Below are 18623 nucleotides of genomic sequence, written 5' to 3'. Positions count from 1 at the left end.
CTACTTTGAAGAAAATTATGAGTACAACAGATCCTAAATAATGATTCGTACAACATCATTTCGCTCAAAGTCTTTTCATTATAACACTAATGAGACGCTATAGGAATGTAACTCTTGTTTCATTATACATTGTTTTGTTTAAAGTCACAGAACTCATCCACAATGTTAATTAAATGAGGACTTGAGAGGTTTTTGCATTTAACAGGTAGAACTGAGACACATGGGTTGAGTCAGATAAATTACTAACCAAGGTATTCTGAATGCACAGGAACCTTTCATAAACTGCCTTGATATAATCCACATTTCATTTCTCATACGTCCTGCACGATTCAATGTTCCATGGCTACTCTATCACCTACATGATAAAACCTGCAAGCTTTAGCATCTCTTCCTCCCTCTAAGATCTTCAAGTCCCTCATGCATATCCCTGTTACTTATTTCATCCTACTGGAATTAATTGCTTGTGTCATTCTCCCCCATTAACCTATGAACTCCTCAAGGTGAGGAAGAATGTAGTGTTTAAACTAGGGGTCCCCAAACTACTGCCTGCAGGCCGCATGCAGCCCCCTGAGGCCATTTATCTGGCCCCCACCGCACTTCCAGAAGGGACGACTCTTTCACTGGTAGTCAGTGAGAGGAGCATAGTTCCCAAAGAAATACTGGTCAGTTTGTTGATTTAAATTTATTTATTCTTTATTTTAAATATTGTATTTGTTCCCATTTTGTTTTTCTACTTTAAAATAAGATATGAGCAGTGCGCATAGGGATTTGTTCATAGGGTTTTTTTATAGTCCGGCCCTCCAACGGTCTGAGGGACAGTGAACTGGCCCCCTGTGTAAAAAGTTTGGGGACCCCTGGTTTAAACAATGCTTCCACAATCGGTCCTGAGTGTAAACTAAGTGCTAGGCCTGAGCGGAAAGGCTGGTAGACAAAGATAAGCAAGGAAGTCCCTGTACTCAGTGTGCTCAGTTTTGTAGAGGAAAGCAGACCTCCTTGTCTATGATAAGTTATTATCATAATATTACAGTTTACACCATAATAAACAAATGAGATATAAGCTGAAGGAGTGGATCAAAAATGGGGCCTATCAGTGCTGTACTGTGAATAGGGTGGAGTGGAAGGAGCAGAGAAGACTATTCTATCCCTGTGGGAGGATCTGACTGTTTGATAAACGAGAGGATGGATGAATATCTCCTCCATGGACACAGTGATCCCATTCTTTTTTTACATTAATTTTTTTAAAAGGAGGGAGAAAAGATACTTACAGAAATACTGCAAAAATTAGGTTTGCTTAGTTCTATTTGTTACTGACATTCAAAACAATGTTTTAAATTGACTTTATCAGCAACCTTTAATAATAACCTTAGTGCTAATGATATATTTTGCTAATACATAGTTTTAAGTTTCTATAATCCTAAACTAAGATAAAAAATTAGAAGGTTGATAGTTCCCAAGAAAGGTATTCTACAAGAGAAGAGTAAATTATATATATGGTGTGAACTCAATATTAAGCACAATCCCTATAGTCAAGAACCAGAGGCACTAAAAAGGGTATAAATAAACCCTTCCAAACTCAAATCAAAACAATATGCACATCTCTTTCCAGGTAAAGTAATGGCATCAGATTATATGATATAATAAACACAAGTAGTATGTTTTAATTTCTAAATTTCTTCTCCCAAATTAATAAGTTGACAAAATAACTTAACACTTATATACAGGAAATGCAAACTTAGAAAACTGGGGAGAAAAAATAAACATTTTTTCCCAAAAATAATTCCCCAAAAGTGTGGAGTCATCCTTATACCTAGTAGTCTTTACAATGTCTGTCAAATTACAGAATGTGGGGTTTTATCTTGAAATAAAGACTTATCTGTGAAAGACACATTAGAAAAAAATTACCCAGAGAACAAATTGTAGGTTGCGAGATGGGAGGGAGTTGGGGTAATGGGTGAAAAGGGTGAAAGAGATTAAGAAGTACAAAGTACAGTTCTAAAAGCACAATAATATAAGATACAGCATAGAAAATATAGTCAGCAATATTATAATAACTATGCATAATCACTTTGTAAGGTATATAAATGTCTTATGTTATATATATGAAACTAAAATAATACTGAATGCACCTAATTTTTCTTAAATTTTTTAATTACCTCAACCAATGTAATTTGAATTATTAGATTACTTAAAAATTAAGAAAAAAGGAAATTTAACACAGATTCAGTAGCTATTCTGAGGACAGGAGGTATCAATTGTAATTTCTGGTTATTTTTAAAAATCCTTTAAGTGAGCATTTTAAAAAGCAACAGCGCCAGTGTTTATATTATGGAGATAAGAATATACAGCCACTCGGCCCTGGCTGGTTGGCTCAGTGGTAGAGCATCGGCCCAGCGTGCAGGAGTCCCAGGTTCGACTCCCGGCCAGGACACACAGGAGAGGTGCCCATCTGCTTCTCCACCCCTCCCCCTAGCCTTTCTCTCTATCTCTCTCTTCCCCTCCTGCAGCCAAGGCTCCATTGGAGCAAAGTTGGCCTGGGTGCTGAGGATGGTTCCATGGCCTCTGCCTCAGGCGCTAGAATGGCTCCGGTTGCAGCGTAGCAATGCCCAAGATGGGCCGAGCATTGCCGCCTGGTGGGTATGCCGGGTCGATCCCGGTCAGGCGCATGTGGGAGTCTGTCTGCCACACCCCACTTCTCACTTCAGAAAAATACAAAAAAAAAAAAAAAAAAAAAATAATAATAATAATATACAGCCACTGGACAAATAAAGCCATACCCCAATATTATATGAATAGGTACTTGTAACTTAGGTAAAATAGTCACTAGACTATAAATAGATCTTAAAAGTACAATATCTCAGACAACATAGAAAGAAATGTAGGTGATATACAATCTAAAATACTGTAACATGATTCAAAAAATGAGTTAGCATTCTACTGATAACAAAGTCATTGATTGATATCCAAGTGCATGTGATGAGTATGAATAATATTTCTTCAGAAATGTTAGGAAGAGGAAAATAGGGGAGTACCTTATATTTAGATACTTCATAAGCATCCACATATAGTAAATGTCTTTCAGTAAAAAAAAATTAAAATCTAAGACTTAAATAAAACATGCCATATTAAATGTCTATGACCCGGTCATAGACATTTATCACCAGCAGTGGTCACTGACCTCTTTACTAAAAATTCTTACTGTTTTCTAACTCTAATTTACTTTCAGAATTATTGTACCCATAAAGGTCAAAGCAAACTATACCACTAATTTAAATATTTACAACTACCAACAGTAATTAATAAAACTAACTCTTCTCAAAAGTTACATTACCAAAGTATCATAATAGAAAAGACAGATCTTAAATTAGCAACAACACAAAACTGTTCACTCCTATCAGGGATCAGGGCAGGATAACAACTGTCAACTTATTAGGACTTCAGACAGAAGAATCCTCTCAGTCCATTATATGTTTAGTACTGAAGTCTAAATACCAACTCATCTTAGTTTAAAGAAGTCTCAGAGACTAAGAGATAATTCTTCCAAAACAAGGAGCTTCTCATAACTCAACCTAATAAAACACCTACACAGGGAAGGCTAGTGACTGACCAGCTGACAGCACACTAGCCCTCTATGTCCACATCCTGTGATCTGTCTTTGTTCCTAGCTTCTTCTCCTCATTCCCCATCAGAATCTTTAGACAGAGTTCCTCCCTAAGGTCATAAGCAGCTCAATGTACATATTTTTAATTTGATCTCACCAGGGTAAATATATGAATTTTGCCTCAAATAATATCTGGGACAGCTTCAAGCTGTTTCTCTTACTCTGTCTGGACTGCCTCTGAGCCATGCTCAGCAGAGAAGCAGAGTACACCAAGAGCAGCCATGGTGGAAGGAATCAAGGAACCTCCTGAAACAACATCTGGAGCACAGGAGTCACCAGGACATGGTCCTGGGAGCTGACAATGCAAAAAGTCAGCAGCTCCAAGTGCCAATGCCTTCCCCCAGAAGCTGATGACATGTAATTGCTAGCCACGGTTTTAAGTACGAAGCTAAATAAAAGATTCATTCCCCATCCAAATTATCGCTCTCTACAATAATAGGGAGAGGGAGTGTTTACTGATGCCTAATCTAAAGTGACATGTTTTAATTCAGCTAATTCACATAGAAAAGGCAAAAAATAAATCAAGATGTGGTTGAAAAGATGCTAATTATACAATAACCAAAAAAGCTCCACTGTTTATCCTTTGACTATAAGAAGCTAGTACTAAACTGGCACTTCCCAGATCAAGGATTACCCTTTCCCTCAAACCTTTCTTTGAGATCCCCAGAATTTCCCCCATATGTCAGGTATCCTGACATGGTACTCAAACCTCTATCAACACAGGCCACTACTTCCCTGTCACAAGACACATGACAGGAGACACCACTGTCAGACAAACTAATCTTGAAAATAATTAATTTTCAATTGCAACGGTGGAGGTATGAATGTTATAAAATAATCAAACTTATCATGCTATAATTCTATAAAATGACTTTATTAACACAATAAAATATAAAAATATTTTTAACTTTAAAGACTTTATAACTATAAATATTAATATCTAAGGAGCTAGTTGGTATTTAAAAAGTAAACACACTAATAAATTATATCCTAATACAACTTTAAGCTCCTGATACTTTTATTACTATTATTGTATCACACATCTTTAAATTATCTCTATTACTAAATCAAACTCACTGTAAAATTAAACTGAAAAGGGTTCAAAGAAGATGTGGACTTACTGAGCTTATGTATACTCACATGGTTTGGTATGTTTTCCTTCACACGTGTCCAAGCCCCAGCTTTATATAAATACTGGGCTGGGCTCAGAAACTTGGCTCTATATTCAGAATGCACCTTCCTAACGGAAATAAAAAAAAAAAAAAGAGTAAATATTTCACCATGTCAAGTATTTAAATACTATGCTATTTATCTTATAAAATACATACCCAAGCCTTTGATGTCTCCAAGGAGTACACTTCTTTTTAGGCTGACATAAGTCTTTTGATTCCATCTCTGCTTCTAACTTTAAAGAATAATCTGTTTTATTACACTAAAATAAAAAAATTTGAACTTTTTATGCTAAAATATTTTATACCTTAAAATGAAAGCATAAATGTTATAAGGTATACTTGGATTCTGTATTACAATTCTGTCTTTAGAAATAAGCTTTAACTACTAAAGATAACATAGAAATTACAAGAAATCAACAAGCAAGTTTTAAAATTAGATATATGACTAGTTTTTTGAAGTATAGCTCACGATATAGTTTCATTTTCTAACAATTAAAATTATCCTTGGCTAGAAAAAAATCTTTAACAAATAAACATCTAAATAAATAAACTATATTACTACTTTTGAGTAGTTTTATATGTGTATGTGCCTTTGTTATTCCAAATTTACATTTAATTGTGTTACTGTAATTAAATATAAGGCTCCAATTAAGAAGTTACCACCTTGCTTTACTAAATAATAACTTAATCATTCGTTTTTCTAAGAACATCAGACTCCAAAAAAACTTACACACACACACACACACACACACAACTTTACTTTTAGTCGTATAAGTTCTATTTTTAGAACCCATAAAATATCAAATATGACATTCTTTTAGGAGTTTAAAAAATTAGAACTATACCCTATTTACCTATAGTTTACAATAATTTTAATCTGATGTTGTAACTTAAACAGCTATAATATCACATAGAAGCAGGTGTTTGTATATCCTGACATAAACCATGTGAATTATACTGGCTATAATTAGCATTCTAAAATTTTGGTTTAAAATAACGTGTATATATGCGTTTGAGTTTGATTTCCATTATTTAATTTAAAGTATTTGCTTCTGTCACTATTGTTACTCCTAGAGCTCACATTACTGTAAGGACAATCATCTGATGTTAGATACAGCAGACTTACCTGCTATATTTGCTAAGCATTCATCACACTGTATTATATTTAGCTATTTACATCTCTGTCTCCCTAAGAGCCAAAGAGCTGTTTAGAGTTTAGCATGGTTATCACTGTATTCTCATATTAACTAATGCCCAGATCCCACTAAGTGCTCAGTGAACATCTGGCATTTAATGAACACACTCATGACTTAATGAACTAGCTAAAAACAAAATTTCAAGCAGTGCTAAGTGAAAAAAAAAATGCATAGAGTCTAAAATGAGGTTTTTTGTTTTGTTTAAAGGGTTGATAAATACCTTTTTTTCAGAAGATGTTGTTTCAAAATATCCGCTTTCTTTTAAATCATTTCTTAATTTTGGTTCTTTCACTGGAGATAAGCCCTTAAAATTTCTTTTATATTCAGTTTCATGGATTGTTGAGTTACCTTTGAATTGTGGAACAAATTTGCTTTTATTGTGCAAAACCTTAAAACAAAAATTATCTTAGTTTAGTTTTTTGTGGATTAAATATACAGAACTCAGTTTTTCAATATCTCAAAAAATTTTACACATAAAGTTTAATCATAGAATACAAAAATGACAAAACTATATGACTGTAATTTCATTTCACATGTCTAATTAATATCCAAAGGGCAATAAAAGCAAAAATAGACAAATGAGATTGTACCAAACTAAGAACCTCCTATACAACAAAGAAAACAGAGCGAAGAGACAATCTATGGAATTAAAGAAAATATATACAAACCTTAGATCCCATAAAGGGTCAATATTCAAAATATATTAAGGAACTCAAAAATTCAATAGCAAGAAAACAACCTAATTTTTTTTTAAATGGGCAAAGATGCATAAAAATACATACACAGATCAATGTAACAAAATATGGAGTCCTGATATAAACCCACACACAGTTAATTTACAACAAAGGAGCCAAGAATTTACAAAAGGGACAGGACAGTTTCTTCAATAAGTTGTATTTGAAAGACCAGACAACCACATAAAAAAAGAATGAATCTACAAAAGTCTTACGCCATACAAAAAATCAAGTCAAAATAAGTTCAAGACTCGAACATAAGACCTAAAACCATAAAACTTCTAGAAGAAAGCATAGGGGGTAAGCTCCTTTACATCAGTCTTGGCAATGATTTATTTTTAATTTGATGCCAAAAGTAAAGTTACAAAGAGCAAAAATAAACAAGTGGGACTACATCAAACTAAAAAGCACAGCAAAGGAACCATCAACAAAAGCAACCTATGAACTGGGAGAAAATATTTGCAAATCACATACTTAAAAAAGGATTAATACACTAGAACTCATACAAGTCAAAAGAAAAAAAAAATTCAATTAGAAATGGGCAGATTGGCCCTGGCCAGTTGGCTCTGTGGTAGAGTGTCGGCCTGGCGTGCGGAAGTCCCAGGTTCGATTCCTGGCCAGGGCACACAGGAGTAGCGCTCATCTGCTTCTCCACCCCTCCCCCCCTCCTTCCTCTCTGTCTCTCTCTTCCCCTCCCGCAGCCGAGGCTCCACTGGAGCAAAAGATGGCCCGGGCGCTGGGGATGGCTCCATGGCCTCTGCCCCAGGCGCTAGAGTGGCTCTGGTCGCAACAGAGCGACACCCCAGATGGGCAGAGCATCGCCCCCTGGTGGGCGTGCCAGGTGGATCCCGGTCAGGCGCATGCGGGAGTCTAACTGCCTCCCCATTTCCAACTTCAGAAAAATACAAAAAAAAAAAAAAAAAAAAAAAAAAAGAAATGGGCAGAAGGCCTGACCAGGAGGTGGCACAGTGGATAGAGCACTGGCCTGGGATGCTGAGGACCCAGCTTCTAAACCCCAGGGTCACCAGTTTGAGCGCAGTCTGACCAGCGTGAGCACAGGGTCACTCGCTTCAGCCTGGGATCCTAGACATGACCTCATGTTCACTGACTTGAGCCCAAAGGTCACTGTCTTGAAGCTTAAGGTTACTTGCTTGAACCCAAAGTCGCCTGCTTGAGCCCAAGGTCGCTGGCTTAAGCAAGAAGTCACCGGATTGGGGGGAGCCCCTCCCATCAAAACACATATGAGAAAGCAATCAAGGAACAACTCAGGTGCCGCAACAAAGAATTGATGCTTCTCATGGATTTCCCTTCCTGTCTGTCTGTCCCTCCCTCTCTCTAAAATAAAAAACAAAAAAACAAGAAGAAAAATAAGCCAAGGAACTGAATAGTCATTTTTCAAAGAAGACATACAAATGGCCAATGGGTGTACAAACAGATAATCAACATCATAAATCATCAGGGAAATGTAAATCAAAACCACAATGAGATAATCAGCTCACACCTGATAGAATGGTTATTATAAAAAATACAGCCTGACCAGGTGGTGGCGCAGTGGATAGAGTGTCGGACTGGGATGCAGAGGACCCAGGTTCGAGACCCCGAGGTCGCCAGCTTAAGCACGGGCTCATCTGGTTTAAGCAAAATCCCACCAGCTTGAACCCAAGGTCACTGGCTCCTGCAAGGGGTTACTCGGTCTGCTGAAGGCCCGAGGTCAAGGCACATATGAGAAATCAATCAATGAACAACTAAGGTGTTGCAACACACAACGAAAAACTAATGATTGATGCTTCTCATCTCTCTCTGTTCCTGTCTGTCTGTCCCTGTCTATCCCTCTCTCTGACTCACTCTGTCTCTGTAAAAAATAAATTAATAAATAAGTTAATTAATTAATTAAAAAACCAAAAAAATACAAAAGATAAGTGCTGGCAAGGATGTGGAAAAACCCTGTACACTGTTGGTGGGAATATAAATTAGTAGAGCCATTATGGAAAACAGTATAGAGGTTCCTCAAAAAATTAAAAATAGAACTACCATATGATTCAGCAATTCCATTTCTGGATATATTTCTACAGGAAGTGAAATCAGTATGTCAGAGAGCTTTTTGCACTTCCTTGTTCATTGCAGCATTATTCACAATAGCCAAGATATAGAATGAACCTAAGTGTCCATTGACAGATGAACGGATAAAGAAAATGTGACATACATACAAAATGGAATACTTATTCCACTTATAGAAAAGAAGAAAATCCTGTCATTTGCAACATGGATGAACCTGGAGAAGATAAGTTAACTGAAATTAGCCAGGCACAGAAAGACAAATACTGCATGATTACATTTACATGTGGAAGCTAAAAGTCAAACTCATAGAAGTAGGGTAGAACAGTGGCTGCCAGGCGCTAGTGGGTGGAGGAAATTGGGAGATGCTGGCCAGAGGGTCCAAAATTTCAATTATACGGATAAGGAAGTTCTGCAGATCTCAAGTACAGCATGGTAGCTATTATATAAATATATACTGCTCACAAAAATCAGGGGACATTTCAAAATGAATATGAAGCAGTTAAAAAAAGCATTTGATATTTTCTTATTAAACAAGAACATCAGAAAAGCAAATGACAAGTCAAAGAAAGTAGTCTGATTATGCAAATGAGATGCAAAACCAACTTTTATTTCATTGGTGAAAATGCACTATACACAAGGCTGAAAGCACTGGAATATCTGCACGTTCCCTGACCCCCTAACTTTTGTGAGCAGTGTACTTGAAACTTGCTAAGAGTCTTGCTCTTAAGTTTTCTCAACACACACAAATAAGGTAACTATGTCACATGATAGATGTGATCGTTTCATTGTGGTAATTATTTCACAAGATATACATATATTAAAACATTACATTGTACACATATATATAACTTTTTGTAAATTATACCTCAAGAACCTGGGGAAAAATCTGAAGTTCAACCATCTATATTCATTAGTACTGTATTTTGAATAATATTATAATCAAAATAATGCTTAAGCCAAAAGAAGTAATGAATCATTTCTCTTCTCCCCAGTCTCTCATCAGTTTGGTAATGGAATTAGTAGAATAGGCATATTTTAAGAATATGAACATAGACATTAGCTTTACAGGTTTTTTCCCTCAACATGAATTTTTTTTCTTCCTGAGATGATAGAAAATTCTTAACGTTTTGAATGTCTAGTGTGTTTTCATTTGTTTGGTTTTTGTTTCTTTGCTTGCTTACTTTTTGCTTAAGGCAAGGGAAAAGTCACCTAATTATTATGTTTCTATCTTTAAATGTTTCCTTTTATCCTTAATACTTCATAATACGGTTTCCATTTTATGATATATTACTACTGATTACAAGGAAAGCAAATGAAAAAGATGGTGCTCAAATAAAGTATATTATTGCTATATAACTGACTAGTGTATCTTCATAAAGATCGACTCCAAACACTGTATCTTTTTAAATTACAGTATAACTTCGAGTATTTTCCTGCCCCAAACTATTCTGACTCCTTTACACATTAATATAAGACATCCTTTCAGAAAGCAGGTGTCTGATAAAACAGAGCTAAACAGCTCCTTTAGTGGTTCCCAACAAGCATTCAATTTCTGTCACAGAACTCTTCAATCCACAGACTTTGAAACTGATTCGCTTCGAAGTATCAAAGAGTATTTGCTTCCCCAAAAAATTCTTTGAAATCTTAAGGCAAAAAATAAAATCACTAAAGTATTACTAGTGGTTTTATACTTCTGACTCTATATAAAAAGAACATTTCTATAATACTTTCACTGAAAAATATAAAAGTTGTCAATGGGCTTTAATTTGAATCAGCCCTATTTTAAAGGTGAAACTGAAAACTGAAGAATTCATAATTCTCAGGTATTAAGTAATTTTTTTAGGTACATTTACCATCAAGAATACTTATAAACCAGCAAAAGAAGTATTAGTCCTATTTACTAGGTTCATAAAGAGTACATATATCACTTTATATTATTTTATATGTTTCTAAAATGTTATATAAATTTCAGGTTTTAAAAAAAACTGAATAACAACTAAATAAATCCAAAGCTTTCACAATTTATAGGATCACTGGTGATATTAGCTTAGTGTAAGATGACTAATTCTTGCCTTACTGAATTTAATTATCCTCTCAGTTCTTAGGGGTATAGGTATAGTGAGTGTTGAGGAGAAAATGAATGTGAGGGTATTTGAAGGCGCATGCGTGTGCTTGTGTGTGTGCGCGCGAGTGTGTTTATAAAGAAAAACACAAAGATGAAGAGAAACAAAAGTCTGAGCTGTCATGAGTCTCTGGGGATATTCTAAATGGAAGTGTTTCCTACTTAGGCCTAGGAGAACATTTAAAAATGTAAATAAGAGTTAAGAGCCTAAGAAGTCTCCAGAGATGACAGTAGTAAAACAAACGAGTATTTATTAGAAATGGTAATCCAATACTAAAATTGTGCAAGGATACAATGACTCTAATGTCACATTTAGTAATCATTATAGTTTTTGAATCTTATAAATTTTCAATTCCTCTTACTGTTCATTTAATAAAAAGATAGTTATCTACCTTGTTACTATCAAAATATTTTCCATTTATTAAAATAAATATCCAAAGCAGTTATGTCTTTCTTAGAGGACAGAAAAACATATATTAGTTAACGAAACACATTTTAGAATGAAATTTAATATTTTTTAGTAAATAAATCAGAGCATGCAAAAACTGACTAGTCCAAAGTTTTCATTAACCTGTCTCATATTTGGTATACAAAATGGATCTGGCAACAGTAGTCATCAGTAGCCTAGGACAATTTAGTATTATTATTATAAATCACAAGTTATAGAAAGATTTTAGCAAGACTCTCATTTTCACTTCTCTAGAATATACCCCCAGACTTACTTAATTATCTAATTTCTTACAGCAATTAGTTTTTATAATTTATAACTAGATTAAATGATGATATTCAAAAATGATGTATTAGATCCATTAAACTACCTGATTGGCTGCAAAAACTGGAGCAGTTTCTTTAGGGGTCTTCCAAACAAACTGCCTTTGATATTCAGAATTTCTCAAGACACTATGTGAAGGAACAACAGTCAATCCAGCTTTCTTCTGCAGAACTCTATCCAACTGTTAGGAAAAAAATCCCAAAGTCATTACAAGTTATCATTCAAACTTTTTTTTAATATGGTAAAAAACATAACATGAAATTCACTTTTAACAAATTTTTAAGTGTACAGTACAGCATTATTAATTACATCCACATTGTTGTACAACTAACTTTTCTCAATTGATAATCTCCCTTTTAAATTGTCAATCTATTTAGAATTCCTTTCTTAATACTGTCAAGAAATACTATGCATCCCAGAAAAAGATTAACATCTTTCAGTTCTTCCCTATCAATTATTTATAATTAACTACTACTAAGAAACAACAGCCCCTTGCTTCATCCCCACGTTGCTTCTGGGACACCCCTTCCCCTGCCCACCAGACTTATACATCACCTTCCTTGATTCCCCTACGCCCCCTGGTTTTCACAAGCCATGGGTTCTTCTCCAACACTTCTCAATGCCTCTCCGTGGTTCCATTCAGCGATGGGCATGAAATGGGAAAGAAGCACAGTGGAATGGAGAGATGTGGGAGGCACTGAGATGTCTGCACGGGTCCCTGCAGCCTCTGCTTATGTGCTCGCAGGGGCCTTCTACAGGCCAGCTATGACATAAGAGAGAACTGCAAGATCTTTGAGATCTAGCCAAAACTCTCCTTTCTTTTGCATTTCATCAATTGAGATTCTGTGTTTTTTTTTTCCTTGCTTGCATACAATAATAAATTGAAAAGAGCCTAGGTAAAATCAGCTCACCATCCCTGCCAGAGGTAATGACCTACTCCCCTTCTCTGTCTCAACTTGATCTCTCCCTTAGGACTCAGGTGCTGATATATGTTGAATAAAATCCAGAAGCAAGCTGTCCACCCAATGAAGAGATACCTTAGTATAACCAGTACAAAGTGACCATTAAGAACAGAACTAATTCACAATAAAGTCAACAGCCTCTTGTTAATATCCTATAGACAAGGAAACAACAATGGAGAAATTTTAAGTATTAAATGTAGTATTATTAAAATGATGACATCTACAAAGAATTTTGTGCTTGTGTAAAGAAATACGGTGAATATACTTACCGTATTATCTATGCTTTCAGAGGGAAGCTTGGTAGAATGTTCCAGTTCCACATTTTCATTAGCTGGTATATGGTTTGCTATTACATCCTTATTATTTTCCACAATATCTCCAGCCCCTTCAGCTCTGGAGTCTGCAGAGTGAGATCTGGTCCTCTTGGGAACCCTGGAGGCTTCTAGTGCAAGAACTCTTTCTTGGTTAACATCTTGCTTTTGTTCTGCCCTTTGTGATTCTGGTGCTTTGGGGGCTTCAGGTGCTGGTGATACGAACACATCATTCTCTGAGGTAGCTCCATTCCACTCAAGAGATTTTGAAATCTGTGGGTCATGGTAAGGGACTCTTCTTTTTGAAATAAAACTTGGCTCTTTCGTGATTCCTACAAAATATAGTGTACAAAAGTAGCAGCTATCAAAGCATAAAGTTACAGGGACAACTTTTAGTAATATCTATGAGAGGAGAAATAAAATATAAAATTCAGTTAAGACTATAAGCATAGTTTTTCAACATAAAATCTTTAATTTTGCTTTAAATAAATATTAAAAGTTAGACCATAAAATTAGGGTCACAATGTTCAAGTTATCCTCACAAAAGTCACTAGAACCACAACGTGATGCGCCTGGCAAGTCAGGCAGCACATGCTGCCACCATTTCTAATTACTCTCCTGTGCTACTTAACAGAACAATAGGCCCTGGTACTGTCAAAATTTGGAACTTTTCACAAGGCTTCTCTTATTAAGAGCAGACCAAGATGAGAAGGGATGAGATGTCATTATGTTGGATCTTGGCTCTATATTTGCCTTGATTTCCTGAGAATTCAAGAGAATGAACCCTTTTAATAAGAGCTAAGATACTATTTCTCTATATTTATGTCTAGCAAGCAAATGTCCAAAAAACTTAACCTTCTGCCCAGGTAAGAGGAGCTCTGTGGAATGACAGACACTAAGATACTGCCCCAGTTTGGGGCCATTCTTTATATACAAGACTGCAGAGTGGGGAAGAATGGTAAGATGGGAAGGGAAGGGAAGGAAAAGGAAAGAGCAGGGGGTGGACAGAAAACCTGCCATGTTCTTTAGCCTCTATCATGGACGTTTCAGCCATTGAAGAGTCCCCATTACAAGGGTTTCAGTGGTCTTCAAACTGGGTCTATATATGTTGGGAGGCACATATCTATTCCAGGGGGGAGTGGGAGAGCGTAAAACAGAAAAGAGCAGCTTAAGGGAATCATTTTCCAGCTCCCAACTTCCATATGTGTTATTTCCTGACACTGATTTGCATAAGAGATGCACCTGCCATCTGTAATTTTATTTCCCACCACCCCTTTCATAAGCATCCTTTTCCCACTTCACAAAAGAAAGGCACACCTCTCAACCAGCCCCAGGGTATAAAAACTATCTCATAGGGAAGGAAAACAAAGGGATAATTCAAGAAAGTATAACTCCTGAGGGAGAAAATCTGACAGCAAAGCAAAGGAGACAGAGATTAGGAATAACGCGGCACCTTATTTCATCCAGCTCTACACCTTTTCCATCTACCGTCTTAGAATTAAAATTCAGGTGCAAGAGTGTTGTCAAACGAAATGCATAAACTGTATGTATATCACCACATTTACCTGGATTGAAAAGGTTAGATCCTTTTTCTCACAGAAAATAATTTTGATTAGTTTTACCAAGGAGGACTAACTTTACCACTTATATCTATGATGAATATTTACCATAAACTGGATGAGCTAAATTGGCAACTCCAGTTTTAACAAAATAAATGTAAAATACATGTACAATATTTAATATACCAGAAACCACATTCTTCAAAACTATGTTACATTTATAATAAAAAAAAAAGTAAATTATCAACTTAAAAACGTGAAGGAATACAAAGACCTTCTAAGTTTTTTCAGGGGGTATAAAAGCTAAAAAGTTTGAGACCACTGCCCTAGACTTCTGCTTTAAGAGAGAAGGCTTCTGGTAGAAGAGCAAAATAAAAGGGGAAGATCTCAGGTGGCCTGCCCTGTGTCCCAGCACCAGTAAAAATACACTCTGGGGAAAAACTACACTTTGTTAACAGAATGTCCAGGCAGCCCTAGGTAACACTGCTGCTGTTCCTGGCGAGCCTCCCACCTCCCTCTATGAGCATCCAGGAGTTCTCACGCTGGCTTCCCCTTACCTAATCCTCCGCTTGTGAGGTATCATTCTCCAGAGGGGTTGTGCTCCCTGTTGGGTAAACAAATGTTTAGGTTTGCTCACTTGTATTGGGGCAGAGCCATGTGTGCCCTGTGTGTATAGTCTATGGAAGGCTGCCATGATTGCCCTCAGGGCAACATAATGCAAATTGCGGGGTGCCTTCCTGCTTGGGAGGGGCTATTGTTTGCTGGAGAAAGGGTTTCTTCCCTTAGCTAGTTTTTGGCTGGGGAGAGCAGAGGGAGAATCAGGAGCTCCCTCCTGATTCTCATCCTGACAGTGAGTCTGGAGAATGAGTCCAGATTGTGGAAACAGACCGAGTTGGGGCTTGGGAGCCCTGATTTCCACCCAGCCTGTTTGGCTGGGGAGTGCTGAGGCTGGTGGGGCCTGTGCATCTGGGGGAGTCCTGAATGCTGAGGGGCTTGGGAGCCCTGCCCGTTTGTTCGTCTGCCATTTTAAGACTTTAAGAAATGGAATGGCCCACCATTTTCTGGCTCCACAGTTCCTTTACCATCTGCCCGAATCCAATAGGAACCTGCATGGCCACGGTGGGGGCCACTGGCCTTACACTCCCAGTCTCAGTTCATCACCTCTCAACCTTCAAATATACTTCATCTAAGCTAAAATGTCATGGAGGCAACTATTTGGTTACCCCGTTTCCCAATGTCATAAGATACCTCGAGGCCCTCAGTGGAGCAGCCACACTTTTAAGAGATTTGTTTTGGGTATCCGTGGAATTTCCAGTCATTTGAAGAGGATTATAAGCACCACCCTGCCCAAGAAGCAGGGACATCCAGCCTTTGAAATCAAGCTCTGGGCAAGGGATCCTGACTCTTCACAAGGTCCCTAAAGGAGCCACCCCTCTCGCCAAGTCTTCCTTCTATTCTCCAAACCTAATCCTAGAAATACTCTCAATTTTACTAATTTCCCAAACCTGGCACCCCACTTGTAAGCCTTTTCTTTTCCTGGCTTAACACACTTATCATTTAAGGAACTTATTTACCACCCATCAGGCCCTCTCACACGTCACATATGAGGCACCAAGCATTCATCCGTGTACATGCCCTTACCAGGCAACACCTGATTTAATCCCTCCCAGCAATCCTGTGCAATATGCTTCCTAAATCCCACTTTGTGAAACAAGCCAAATTTGCCCAAGGCCACACAGCTCATGTGGATTAAAACTTAGGTTTATTCAGTATTTCAGGAATTACTGATAGTTTTAATAAGCACAAGTGTATGTCAGCTACTACGTGGTAACAAGGTGGTGCAGACAGACAGAGCCCTGCTCTCAGAGGTCTTACACTCTGGTTAGGGAGAACTAAGCAAGCAGGTAGAATAAAGTCAGTCCGTCCCTTCTTCTCTCTACCATGCTTTGGGAAACCTTGGCCCAGGGTTCTGACTTCCCTAGTATAAAGGGAGGAAGCACCTATGATGACAAAATGTGGCCTCTGACTTCATGGATTTTGAACAGTACAGTCTTGATTTCAAATCATGGTTCTATCATTTACTAGCTGTGAAACTTCGGCAACCTACTCAGTCTATCCAAGTTTCAATTCCTCAACCCCTCAGCAGTACTCCTCCCCACGTTAGTCTACTCTAAGCTTTCATGTCTCAGCTCAAATATCAAATCTACAGCATATTTCCTCCAATCCATCTCTCCCTAAAGTTATCCATCATGCTAGCCTACAATTTTATATACCAGCCTGAAATCTCCTGGTTTATTTTATACTGAGTTACTTGTTCATTGCTCTTCCCCACAGTTAAGGGTCTTTGTCTAGATCGAGGCTATATCCCTAGAAGACAGGCAATCATCCTGGCCTATAGTACACTGTCAATGAGTATTTGTTAAATAACTAATGCAGAAGTCAACCAGGCCAACTGACCAAAGCTTCACAATTTTTTAATTACTTTGCAAATTTAACCCAAGGCTTATTCAAGTTATATTGGCTATCAGTTTGCCCAACTTACCTAATTGATCTGATCTAAGTCCAGCCCATGGGTACCTTCGGCCCACTGAGGAATTACATGACTCTGACAAGTATGACTTTTTCCACAGAAAGTTCCTCTGGTATTCACTCAGCCCCTGTAATGCAAAGTACAGTTTGAGTACAATGCAATGAATGAACGTTGTGTTAAAGCAGGCATCAGTAAAAACAATTTCCCAATCTCTAAAAAGGGCTCCAAGACTTACTAAGGTTGGTAATTAAACAAAGAAGAGCTCCTTAAGAACAGCTAATATTTACCCAGCCCCATGTTAAGCAGTCCCATGTGTTATATCCTTTAATCCTCACAACCACTTGAGGCAGATGCTAGCAGGAATCTGAGGCTCAGAACATCTGCCCTTTTGCTGGCTATCTGAATTCAAGCCTGGGCTCTTCTCCAGTAACAGTGACGATCTAAATCCCCGTCACTATAATTATCCTAAATTAAGGTCTAACCGAGTATACAATATTATGTATTATGTCTAGTCCTTTTCGAAATGTTGTAAAGTCAACTGAAGAAAGACAAATTCCCCTCCCATTCTGGATACAAGCGCTTAAGATAAAAGGCTAAGGCAGTCAGGGACTGGGGAAAGCTGTGGTCAAACTCTTTGTTAGTTGATGGGTGTTTGACCCTGTCAGCTATCTGGCACTTTTAACGAACCAAACGCACAGCTATGAATAATGTGTATTTCTTATACCGTCCTTATCCTGTAAAGATCCCGTTTCTCAAGCCTTTAAAAAACACGCGCACTTTTAAAGTTTTAAAGGGGGAGGGGCGTTAAATGCTAAGCTGCGAGACAGGCCACAGGCGTCCCAATCTGAAGTCCATTATACAGCGCTCTCCCTGCACTGCCACTCCTCCAGCTTCCCGAACCCGGCTCAGCACCGCCTCACGCTACCGCAAGGCAACTCGGAAGTGAGTGTGACCGGAGAGGAGCTGGGTCAGACGAGACCAGCATCCTCCGGGGCTGTGGGTGGCAGGTTCCGGGGCTGACAGGCTCTGCGGGGCCGAGGGGCGCGGCGCACAAAGCGAGGCTACCGCGCCCCGCACCCGCCCCGCCCCGGCACCCCCCCATCAGCCTTCGGGCTTGGGGACCCCGGGCTCACCTTGAAGCGCACCGGCATGTCGGCCGGCGCTGGAACCCCCGCACTCCGACAGTTAACGGGACAAAAAGCCCCGAGGGGGGCGGGGCAACAACAGCCGGTTTCCTAGCAAAACCCTCGGCCTGGCGTCCCCGACTACGCGCCGGCGCATTCCGCGCTTCCCTCCTTGAGCCCTGTCGCTCTGCCTTTCCCTGCCTAGTCTGAAGCTTGAGAACCAATAGAAATTTGGAAAACTGCTTACCCTCATTAATATTCCACCAATCGATGCCCGAAAGGGGGACGTCCGCCTCCCGCGCCAAATCGCGAGGGCTAATAAAGATGGCGGGCGGAAGGCCGGCCAATGAGGCTCCGGGAACCGCGGTGGGTGGGGCCCGCGGGAGCTTTGTCTTGAGCGGAGTTCACAGGCTGCTGGAGCGCGG

The 18623-nt window shown here is 38.4% G+C and overlaps 1 protein-coding gene across 7 annotated transcripts in view; it reads right to left on the bottom strand.

Moving 5' to 3' along the window:
• MDM1 (Mdm1 nuclear protein) overlaps nt 1-18368 on the bottom strand; it is a 31375-nt gene extending 13007 nt beyond the window's left edge. For 4 of the 7 annotated variants that reach the window (XM_066257823.1, XM_066257826.1, XM_066257827.1 and 1 more), the window contains exons 1-7: nt 18208-18368; nt 17087-17201; nt 12944-13317; nt 11759-11893; nt 6247-6414; nt 4987-5090; nt 4799-4898 (exon numbers count right to left, since the gene is read on the bottom strand). In XM_066257823.1, the coding sequence (XP_066113920.1) occupies nt 4799-4898; nt 4987-5090; nt 6247-6414; nt 11759-11893; nt 12944-13317; nt 17087-17201; nt 18208-18225 (1014 nt within the window). In that variant the 5' untranslated portion in view covers nt 18226-18368. Of the gene's footprint in view, nt 1-4798; nt 4899-4986; nt 5091-6246; nt 6415-11758; nt 11894-12943; nt 13318-13673; nt 13748-17086; nt 17202-18207 lie in introns of those variants that run through there. The other 3 variants (XM_066257824.1, XM_066257828.1, XM_066257829.1) reach the window with 3 other exon arrangements.
• Nucleotides 18369-18623: the final 255 nt, after the last annotated feature.

This window comes from Saccopteryx bilineata, chromosome 2 (assembly GCF_036850765.1).
Source record: "Saccopteryx bilineata isolate mSacBil1 chromosome 2, mSacBil1_pri_phased_curated, whole genome shotgun sequence".
Classification (NCBI taxonomy): Eukaryota; Metazoa; Chordata; class Mammalia; order Chiroptera; family Emballonuridae; genus Saccopteryx; species Saccopteryx bilineata.
Note: the sequence above shows the minus strand (reverse complement) of the source record. Positions and strands in the feature narration are given on the sequence as shown.